Source organism: Megalops cyprinoides, chromosome 23 (genome assembly GCF_013368585.1).
Source record: "Megalops cyprinoides isolate fMegCyp1 chromosome 23, fMegCyp1.pri, whole genome shotgun sequence".
In the NCBI taxonomy this organism is placed as follows: domain Eukaryota; kingdom Metazoa; phylum Chordata; class Actinopteri; order Elopiformes; family Megalopidae; genus Megalops; species Megalops cyprinoides.
The window spans coordinates 24,274,506-24,285,465 of NC_050605.1; the positions used below are offsets into that span (position 1 = coordinate 24,274,506).

At 44.6% G+C, this 10,960-nt stretch overlaps 2 protein-coding genes across 2 annotated transcripts; both read right to left on the reverse strand.

Annotated features, from left to right (window-relative positions):
- Positions 1-4,867, reverse strand: cav1 (caveolin 1). Its single transcript, XM_036518033.1, has 3 exons — positions 4,807-4,867; positions 3,949-4,116; positions 1-354 (listed from the first exon to the last, which is right to left on the reverse strand). The coding sequence occupies exons 1-3, from the start codon at positions 4,837-4,839 to the stop codon at positions 13-15; spliced, it is 543 nt and encodes a 180-aa protein (XP_036373926.1). The 5' UTR covers positions 4,840-4,867; the 3' UTR covers positions 1-12.
- A 3,093-nt stretch (positions 4,868-7,960) lies between these two features.
- Positions 7,961-10,743, reverse strand: cav2 (caveolin 2). Its single transcript, XM_036518266.1, has 3 exons — positions 10,542-10,743; positions 9,958-10,145; positions 7,961-8,672 (listed from the first exon to the last, which is right to left on the reverse strand). Exons 1-3 carry the CDS (start codon positions 10,689-10,691, stop codon positions 8,522-8,524), a joined length of 489 nt encoding a protein of 162 aa, XP_036374159.1. The 5' UTR covers positions 10,692-10,743; the 3' UTR covers positions 7,961-8,521.
- Between the last annotated feature and the right edge of the window lie 217 nt (positions 10,744-10,960).

Sequence of the window (10,960 nt, forward strand, 5' to 3'; positions counted from 1 at the left end):
TGACCCCGCCCTCTACACCTCCTTGGTCACGCTCACTCGGATGCTGCTGAGGCACTTGCCCATGGCCTCAAAGAAGGGGTCACAGAAGGTGTGCACGCAGATGGAGAAGACCCGGCTGACACACTGGATCTCGATCAGGTAGCTCTTCACGCACGGCACCACTGCCCAGATGTGTATGAAGGAGAGGATGGCGAAGAAGATTCCCCAGACCAGCGCCAGTGGGATGCCCACCAGTGCCGTCAGCAGCCGGTAGCACCAGTACTTGGTCACGGTGAAGGTGGTGAAGCTGGCCTTCCACACGCCGTCAAAGCTGTAGGTGCCGGCCGGCTCCGCGATCACGTCCTCGAAGTCCACCTGGGGGCCGAGCCAAAGCGCGAGGGAAGGGAGGAGGGGCAGAGGAGAGGAGCTGTTAGTACAACTTTTTACAACCTGAGTAAATGTGGCTCACTTCCACAATGACCCCTTCAAACTGTTACTTGTTTACACTATCATTCTTCAAATCCATCGCTTCCTATTAAGTATGGCTCCCTAGCTCTCAAATGACGAGATGTAATTTCAAAATTATTTAAACAGACTTCTTGCATGTTCAAGCTTGTTGTTTTTAATGAATGTCAGGTTTTCTAACCCTGGTATTTGCAGAGAGATGAAATGAGGTGTTGTCATTGTACCAACAGCCCAAACAGGAAGTTTATTTCATGTTCACTTAATGCTTACAATCCGTTACCATTCATACATCTTCAAACAAAGTTATTTTAAAAACTCAAACTTAGTTTTTGTAGTTACGTGTTTATTAAGGTTTATGTTATGTGGTTCCACTCAGGCAGTGGAATCAGAACAGCAGTGATCCGAATGAGAACAGAACCTGCAGAGAGAATCTCTGCCTTCTTCTCCACCCTGAAACCACCACGCCCTTCCCCAAAGCCAGGGCAGGGGGCAGCGTTCAGAGCCCCTTCCTCCACCCAACACTGTAAGAAAACTCTCTCAGGAGTAACCTTTCCGTCTTTACAGCGTGCGGACCTCACCAGGTATTGACATCACCTGTGAGAGCTGATGCTGTCTCTGCTACAGAGACCCGTTCTGTGAGTAAACACGCAGAGGATCACCACAGATGTTCCACCGCTTTCTCCGATTATCTGTAACCTGCTTTTCTGACACCCATCACCATGGCAGCTTCAGGTGACAGAGCTCACATGGCAGTTCCTCGAGGTGGTTCTGACAAACAGTGTCTTTCACAAACATCGCCAGCTTCACAGAAGAAAATGGCATGTGTTTTACTACCGGATGATGGAAATGTCATCCTTCCTGCTGGCATGCCAGCCACACACATCCTTCCCATTTCCCAGAACACCTGGTGTTTCCAGAACAAGCTGTACTGGAAATGGGAGCTTTCTGCAGCTCTGACAAACCTTGGAACCCCATCAAACGAGAGGACACTCTGTGATGAAACTTATTTTTCCAATGATATTCCTCTTATCAGGACCTTTAGTGGAGCCCAAAGCTTTGCTTCTGTGTGGTGATGCTCCTCCAGATAACCTCGGGAGTCACTTAAACAGATCAGCACCTCAGCTTGGACTTCATGCTGCTACTGCACCACAGCACTGGTGCTTCATTTAGACTAAATCTGAATGTACCTCCTCTGTGCCAAAGACCTCACACTATCTCTATTGTTCTGGAACCACGGATGAACGCAACACAAGCACTTCCTTAAGAGGTGGAATGTCACTGGTAACATTCCATTCAGTCATAAGCACTCGGTCTGCCACGCCCTCTCACATTCAGACCAATCCTCAGAGTGGATCCGCCCACCCCTCTGCTGCAGGCATGAAACCAGAAAGCCAAGGGCTGTTTGTTGTGTTCTTCATTGTTTATTTGCCACAGCTGGGATTTGAACATGCAAATCGTCCAGTTAAAAGACCGGTTTCACGATCCCTATACCTCATTGACACCCAGCTACAGACAGATTACTGTCTGAAGACTGTATGTTAGTGACAATGGACCTCCAGAGTTGCCATATACTGCTCTTATGCCTCCTACTGTTCACACTCAGATACAGACCAGAGAGCTCCGACTGCAGTATGTTATTAAAATAGTACAGTTTAAGAGACAAAACCCTCTCGTCTGGAAGAATCTTGTAACGGGGAATGTTTCTTATTTCATGACAGCCATTGATGTGGTTACTGAGGACTGAAGACGGGGAGAAAAGTTGGGCAAAAAACACACTGCTAATGTTTCGACCCACATGCCTTTCTTCTCGTATATCTGTGGATAAGGGTGTGGCCTACTGGTACGAACCTGTGCTTGGAACAAACAGGTTGCATAGTCATTGACCCTGAGCGTCATCACCTGCTTCAGCAATTCACAGTAGTACTGTGGGCCCTCTAACCCAGGCGAATAAGTAAAACCTTGATGCTTATATAGGTGTGATATAAACTGATGATTTTTGCTTATTTACACACACAGCCTGCAATGTCTCCTGCCACTGTACTGACCTGTGTTGCACTCAGCTACACAAGTGCTGGGCAGATTCCGGAGAAACAGGCACAAATGAAGGGGGTTCTGAGTTCACCAGGAGAGACTGACTCAGACTGAGCGTGCTCGAGCTGTGGCATGCTGGGAAAGGACAGGCCTCTCTGGTTCTGTACGGCACGGCTCTGCAGCTCACCCTGTGTGTCTGCCAGCACAGCCACCCCTCCCTGACCCGCTGTAACACTCTCAGCCAGGTGCTAAGGCGTTTCCCCTGCTGTACAGGTCAAAGGTTACGGATCGCCAAGTCAGCCTCACAGAACAAACACTCGGCAGAGCGAGAGCTGCGGCTTCTGCTGCTGACAGAACGCGTAACTATTCCCACACAAGACGGCATTCCCTGCCCGGCCCAGTGTTTTAAACACTCACATGAATGTAACGTAGACGTCACCAAATCTAAACAGCACCATTGTGTTCTTCTCTTTTGGTGAGCACAGAAAAAAAACTGGATTAAAGAATTCATTTTGTAAATGCTGACATTTTCTTTCTACTACTGACTTATGTGGCTGTAGGCTTGTTTACAGATGTACTTATTTTTGGCACGTACTGTTGTTCTGTCGTTTATGCCAAATAAGTGACATCTGTAATACTATATTGCATTGTTAAAGCAACTGGCTTCTAATGTCCCCAAAAGCCCACTTTGGTGCTCGTTGTTCTCAAATCCACTTAACTTCAGAGAGGGCAGCCGAACATTCAAAATCTCGCCACATCTTACTCCACAACAGGCAACACGGTAAACACGTACACAGAAGGCAACTGCACGGGCGGGTGCAACGGCTGCAAACAGGACATTCCGCTGTCGCTGTCCTGTTTGAAACGCATTCTTCCATTGTAATGTGCTGGTCATATGAGCGCGTACAGGCTGTGCGGCGTGTTGTGCGCATGGGTGCACGAAGGGTGCAGCGCTGTGGAGAGCCCTTACCCCGCGCGCCTCATTCACATTCGCAGATCCGTAACGCTCGTGTTCACGGTGAGCGCGGTCGGGTAATTCCACGGCAAACTACTTGGGCTTTACTGGCAACAAGTGACAGGGGACTCTAATATAACTTTACTGTTAACAAAACATAAATTATACTGAATTAGGCCAAATTATACTACACGTTGCAACCACGATGTCTTTAAGGTATTTTAAAGGCTACGACTGCTTTACCAAAATGTAAGGTGATCTGAATGTTCAGCCCTTGTTAACTACATTACTGGAGAGCAAAACGGTTGCACCCCGCAGTGAATCACACGGGGCTCCACTCAGCCAATGTATGAGAAGTGCAGTAATAGTGCAAAGTATTTTTCTAATTTGCTGCGACCGTGAACTCAAGTTGCATGCATCAAGAAAAGTGCTGCGAACGTTAATTCAGTATGTCAAGTCACCTTGCTTTGCGATGCTAAGGTCTTGAAATAATAAAACAGACGTGGGGTTTCACTTACCTTAACAACATCCTCATTTAAGCGCTTGGGGTCCCGGTTGACTAGGTCGATTTCTTTCGTGTGAACATCTTGCATTGTCTTCTCATTAAGACTGTCGTTATCCATGCTTTTGTTGTTGGGTTTGTATATATTCCCTTGTTTCCTAATGAATGGCGAGTGAATAAATTCCTGTGATTTTGGGTGGGGACAGCAACAGAAGAAGAGAGAGGCAGAATAATGGTTAAGCGCGAGCAGCTGGAGGAGCGCTGCACGAGTTCGCAGCCCGTCCCAGACTGGGATGGTTTTAAACGGGCAGCACCACACCCCTCAGGAGCAGCGCCCGGCCTGCTGCCGCAAGGGGTCATCACTACACTCTCCTCGCGCGCGCACATGGAACTTTATCCGCTCTGGGGGAACCGTGTCCTCCCGAACCCCGGGATAGCTTTCGTATAACACCGAGCGCAACAATCAAGTAAAATAACAAAACAGGGCTTACGAGCTGTAGAATATAAAGTTAAGATACATTAATACATGCACACAAAGTGAATATACACGCGTGTGTCATTTCTATACAGCATATGGGATTAAACACATACGTTACTGTATGCACCATAAATTAGTGCTTTCTGATGACTGATGTTCAGCTTAATGTATCAGAAAAATAAACTTTGACAATTTTGTCCGCAAGTGCGCACTCCCTAGCTCTTAAAACGCCCAGCTGTCTTCCTCACCTCTCGTGATGAAGAGTGTTACACGCCCCTGCAATGCATCTAGCACCGCATGTGCAGAAAATGCCTGTCTGAAAGCAGGTATAGGTCTCTGTAAGGCCATCGCTTTCTCACAGCGCCGGTTAAACCCCATGCGAAGCTGACAGCCTACCTCTGCGCCTTCGTCCGAGGCTCCTCCAGTCATGGTGTCCTGAAAGCCGAGTGCGATCTGATTAGCGTGTCGAGGCAATACAATAACTTAGAGGAAGCACGCACTTAAACTGGGAGGCGCGACACATTCCAAGCGCTCAAGGGCAGAGTAGGAGAACTGGCAGCAAAATCTGGCGTAATATTTACCTGCAGCTGAACATCAGTCTCGTGAGTGCAGTGTGACCAGCGTCGCCGACATACCTGCGCGTGAGCCTCTCGGTAGCTATGCGACCAGGGACGCGAAAATGCCATTCACAAATTCAGAGCTTGAGAAAAATATTATAAAGCGAAATCTTATGGAAACACCTTTTCATGGATCTTATGTAGAATAAAAGTCTCTTCTTTCAAATGGGCCTAGTTTTCCTGTAGTTTGTAAGTTAACCCACCTTTCCGGGGTCTGTCGGCGCGTTCAGTCAATAATGAGGGTGTGGACGCGCTGGTCTGTTTGCATTCCGGTGTCGGCTCCATAGTCAGGGCATCTTTGCAATTTTTCATTCATACCCGAGGTTTATTTTTCAGCCCTGATACTGCCTGCGCAGTTGTTTTTCATTTGGGAATTTATTATTTTGGGGAATTAAAAACTTGACAGTGACAGTTGACGTAACATATAAATATAGGCACGCCCAGTTACATTTACAGTGAAGGTAAAACTTTCTGAAAAACTAGGTCTACACTTCTTGTTTTTATGAGGTAAGTGTTCTGATCACGCCTGCATTCTGAAACCTAAGGACGCAGCTCGTTTCAGCCGGCAGAAAATGGGCAAATGGATGCATGCATAGGCGTTGTCACTTTCAAACTCGCAGCCTTGGGGGTTAAGTGAATTTGAACAATTAAATTACACGTTAAATGAAGGCAGTAGTTTGTGGGTGTGCCTTCAGGCGGTGTAGGAAAGGGTTCAAGCTGCAGACTTTAGTAAACAGGTGATTCCCATCCAATCAGGACCTCAGGTGAACTTTTTTGCTCCTATATTGGAGTGAAAGTCAGACACCTGCGAGTTCAGCTTGTTTGCCAGACGTTTAGCATGATCACAGCTCATTACTGAAGGTTGATTATCCATTGCCTGAATAGGTAGTCCAGAGTATGTTGCTACTCAACCTTAGCCAACTCTATTACTGTATTTCATCTGGGGTGGATTTGATTCTGCACAGTTCTCCTGTCCTGCAATGTGGTTTGACAGGAAGCAGAATTACTGATTAGACACACAATTAAAACCTTGTCATCTCAGTGTAGGACAATTCTGATATCCATGCACAAATAGTGATATAGATGTCTAAGGGTTTCTAAAATTCAAAAATATTCATGCAAAACTTACATGCAAATAAAGCCCCTGACTAAACCTCATCTCACTACCAACTCAGACAGCCACACCCCGGCTGACAGCAAACTGAGGATTATTGCAGTCCGGAGACAGAGACGGAGCATTGTGGCAAATGGGTCTGAACCAAAGGAAGGCAAACTACTGGGCATAAGTGTCAGTTGCAATGTTGAATTAGTTACTATTAATTCATTTTAGATAAAATCGTTGCCTTTGTATTGTTTACGATGCCCTCTCCTTGCAGGCCGATTGTGAAACACAGTGTTCTATAGAAAGACACTTAAAAGTGTGGCCATTTAAAATCCAGACTGAAGGTTATTTGGCCTTTTTGTGCAATTGATCTTCACCAGCACTTCAGATCTTCTTTTTCAATAGAAGAATTTCACACTCAGATTTGATGCCATAACCACAAACTCCTCCTTTAATTTCAAGGAAGGAATTCACTGCTTTAGATCATGTAATCCATTTCTGCTTGTTTGATTGTACAAGTTCCTAATTTTTGCATCTATTTTCCTTACTTTTCAGCCATGTACTATTTCAACCATGTAGGACCTTTAATGCATTTAACATTGCATTACTGCACAGAGGAATCTTCCTATATATTTTTATCCATGTTTTACTGTATTGAAAGCATGTAATGTTTATTCCTTGAATATCTCACTTTTCTTTGGAAACTTAAACATGCAAACATCGGCTGATGCAGAGAATTTCAGGCCTTTGGGGAAAAGGCACACACTATCTATCTACACACACATACAGTAGCCATTCAGTGCCACAGTGAACCCCAGCAGGGCTGAGACACCAGCACAGGGGATCCTGAGGGCTTGCAAAGCACTATTTACCAAGGTGCAGGCCTGCAGATCAGGTCAGGGATAGTGAAGAAACATTCAAATACGCTGCACTGGTGCATGCATGAAAGGGTTGCTGTCTCAGAGATGCTGTTCCATTAAAACTGCTGCAAACCAGCACATGAATACATGCTACATAATATTGTTAATAACTAATGTAATGCAACATTCAGTACTTAATGGAGAGCCGTTGTGACACCAATTTATGAACCATGATTCCATATTAAATATAGCACCATTTACTTGACAAGATTTACTTGATAATATAGTTAATATGCTGCGGCAGTTCTTATACATTACATTTCTAATATCTCCAGACAGAAACGCACTGGCACCATCACTTACAATTAAATCTTTTATTTGGTTTTGCAGATTAGGCAATATTTTCATTATTAGGTCAAAATATACAGTACATCTCCACTACAATGCCCCTTCTGATAGGAGAGTTTACATCTGATTGCAGTGTACAATAACTTACCCTTTAATAACCAATGACCTCATCTCCTTTAATATGTTTGGAACATGTCAAATGTGATTGCAGATTGCAGTTAAATTAGTTAACCTGGTTTATATGTACTGGAAACACATCCATTTAGCCCCTCTTATGAAAAGGAATGTATTTCTGAATGATTTTTCAGCTGCACTCTAAGGTTAGTGTACTAAAGAAAAACATAAATACATATTTCTAAGAGCCCAGTTCTGGGCCTATAGCCATGTACCAGACAGTTTGCATACTTTTACTACATATCACAAAGGCTGAATAGTAACATATAGATATATATAAAAAAAACATTTAAAAGTTATGCCAATGCTAATATAATAAAGAGAGCTGTTCAGAAGTTTAGTTTGACAGAAAATATAAAACTTGGTAGGGACATCTTTCATTAAAAACAGTATATTAACTCTTTATGATAGAGACAGCAAGTGTTAATATTATGCATAATAAATTAGATCAAATATTCAGATATACCAAAACCCCAAATCTTTCCTAAATGAAACTTGTGTTTATTAAATTACATTTCAGTCACTCACCTCAGAGCTGGCACACAACTCTGCTGTACACCATGTTTAAAACTCTGTATGTTAAGTTTTGTCTACATACAGTCAATACAGTCAATGCCATAGTATTTTTTAAAGCACTGCAGGTTCAACACAACAGCAGCGAAAGGTTTGGACCTCCTACACTGGCCCCGTGGAGAGTGAGAGGCATGGAAGCATTCAGCTCTCATATATACATTCTACTAAGAAAGCACTTCATATCAAATAATCACAACAACCCATTTCTCCACCACACGTAGATACAAAAATATATATTTATACAGATTAAAAGCTGTTCAGTATTGCATTGCACAAAAATTGCACCTCAGACTCTAGCTGCTACAAAATAATGTTGCTATAAATAGGTGTGGCTAACCGCATGGAATCTTTCCTGTCTGAAACCGCTGGAACGAGAGGAAATGATCTGGTCACAAACTTCCTGTCTCTGGTCGTCTGTGTGCCTTGTGGCGGGAGACTCAGGTGTGCGTGGTTTTGACGCTGATGGCGGACAGACACCTGCCCATGCTGAGGAAGAGCGGGGCGATGAAGGTGTCCGTCAGACTCCTCCAGATGGTTTGGACTGAGGGCAGGGCCATCATGCAGCTTTGCACTGCCGGCATCACAACCCTGACAAACAGAGTGAGCTAACCTGAGTAACATCAACCACATCCAGCAGGACAACCTCACAAACAGACCCATCCAACCCGAGTAACATCAACCACATCCAGCAGGACAACCTCACAAACAGACCCATCCAACCCGAGTAACATCAACCAACATCCAGCAGGACACTGATTCAGTGCTAATACAGCTACGTGCCTATCCGTATTGAGTCCGCTTTTTCTAAGTCACTCTGGATTAGAGCGTCTCCTGAATGAATAAATATAAAAGTAAAATGTAGGACACACTGGCTATTTCAAGGATACTCTGTGGTATCTAAGCACACTGCACGGGAAACTAACAATCTGAAACACCGCACAGTTCAAGGTTGGTAAGATAACAAATGTATTGAATGTATTTGTTGAAATTATCTAATGGAATTCCACTTCAGTTCTACTCTGTTGCTCTTATCTGCCCCACAGAGAGAAGTCCCCTCCTTCACACACGGACTCTGTGAAAAGCATGCTGCTGTCAGTCAGAGGAGAATGCTAACAATCCGACAGGAATTGAGCACACAGCGTTTGCTTTTCCACTGTTAAAGGAACACCACATTCCTCCGTGTGCTCTGAAAAATACTCACATTTTAATCTGAATGTTTCTGCACCACAGCCACCTTATTGACTATTGATTTACGTGTTGGTGGTTAATGCAGATTAATATTAACCTAAGGATCATGTCAGGGGGTTACACAGGAGTGGCACGTCTGGCGTTTGACTTTATAACCATGGTTACCAGCCCAGTTCCCAAGCCATGACTCTACCTCTCTCCCCACTGCCCACCTGGTGCCCTTCAGCCTGGAATCATGGGTAAAGCTCACACTATATGCATTTTGCAGCTGGACACACGTGGACACACCTGGACCTATGCACCTGCGCTACCCTGGAGGTACAGCTCTGTATCAGTATGAAACAATGTGTCTTAAGAAAATTAACCTCTTTAATTTGGGAAAAGACTTTTCATAAATGTAATTTGATACTATTGGAAATACCCACAAAGTCTATTTATGTTGACAAAATTATCTGGAGATAATTTTGGAGATGTTATCTTGGAGATGTTATCTTCCGCATACTGTGTACGCATTTCTTTAAAAAACTGTTTACACAGTTGACTCTAACAAAGTTGTGCCAAAGCCAATCTCCCGGGTCTGTCTGAGTAATTGCGAGCAAGCAGCCAAAGTAAATAGGTACCGAACGAGTCTGTGAAAAACATGAATTCTTGTGCAGACTGAAATAACAGGATGGCATGTTCATACCAAATATGTATGCAGCTGAGGACCGCGAAGAGAATTCCGGCTACGAACGACAGCGGGATCGCGAGCAGCGTGGTCAGCAGCCGGTAGAAGACGAACTTAACCAGCTCGAACACGGCGTGACTTCCGATCCACACTCTGTCAAAACTGTGCGTGGTGCTCGGCTCTCCGATGACATCCTCAAAACCAACCTGCCAACGAGACAGCACCTGAGTAAAGTCAACACATCGAAAAACTGCAACAAAAACACATCAGACTCACAACAAGTATAAAATGAAACTCAGCGAAATGTTTTTTTAAAAAAATATCCGCTGCGTCTATGAAAAATAGCACACGCATTCCCCACGCACATGTTCGAACTCATTTACGTTCACCTGGTTGAGCTTTCTGGACATAAACGATACATTACTTTTCATCTGCCGTACACACAACTAATAATAACGTTAAAAAAGAGAATGTTTCAATGAAACTATACGTAAAACGACCATTCATTGTGTAAAGCCAAAATTGTAAACATACTAAGCAGCTTCGACAATTTACTCTTGCACACCGCGGCGTCACCGGTCAGATTGGCTCTGTCCTTTTACCTTTAAGTGCTCGTTTATATCATGCGGATCTCTGTCCGGAGCCGGGGTGTAGACGTTCCCCTTCTTGACGAGAATGGGGTCGATAGATCTGTTGAACTCATCTTCGCCCATGATGACCCGCGTCTCCGATTTCTCCCTCTCGAAGCCCATTTCCAGCTCCCTCTCGGCACGGCGCGAGCTGTGCTCAGTGGCGCTCGCGGCAGCCGGACCGCAGCAAAAGGCCCACGCCCCGTGCGCACAGCCGCGCGGCGTGGGGCAGAGTCAACACGCGCTCAGGTCACGCTCGCCATCATCTCCTCACAGCTCAGCCACTGCAATGAATGAATGAATGAATTGTAATTAAAATTAACTGAACACGCAGTGTAATGATATTGACGGTCTGGGTATGATTTTGAATGTTTAGTTTAAATCGGATAGCA

Bases quoted from the DNA above. Each gene is read 5' to 3' on its own strand.
- cav1 (XM_036518033.1), bottom strand. From the start codon at position 4,839: ATGACTGGAGGAGCCTCGGACGAAGGCGCAGAG. The intron at 4,117-4,806 runs GTAGGCTGTCAG...CCAAAATCACAG, and splicing joins CCTCGGACGAAGGCGCAGAG to GAATTTATTCACTCGCCATT. The intron at 355-3,948 runs GTAAGTGAAACC...CTCGGCCCCCAG, and splicing joins TAAATGAGGATGTTGTTAAG to GTGGACTTCGAGGACGTGAT.
- cav2 (XM_036518266.1), bottom strand. From the start codon at position 10,691: ATGGGCTTCGAGAGGGAGAAATCGGAGACGCGGGTCATCATGGGCGAA. The intron at 10,146-10,541 runs GTAAAAGGACAG...TCTCGTTGGCAG, and splicing joins ATATAAACGAGCACTTAAAG to GTTGGTTTTGAGGATGTCAT. The intron at 8,673-9,957 runs GTATGAACATGC...TCTGTTTGTCAG, and splicing joins CTCAGCTGCATACATATTTG to GGTTGTGATGCCGGCAGTGC.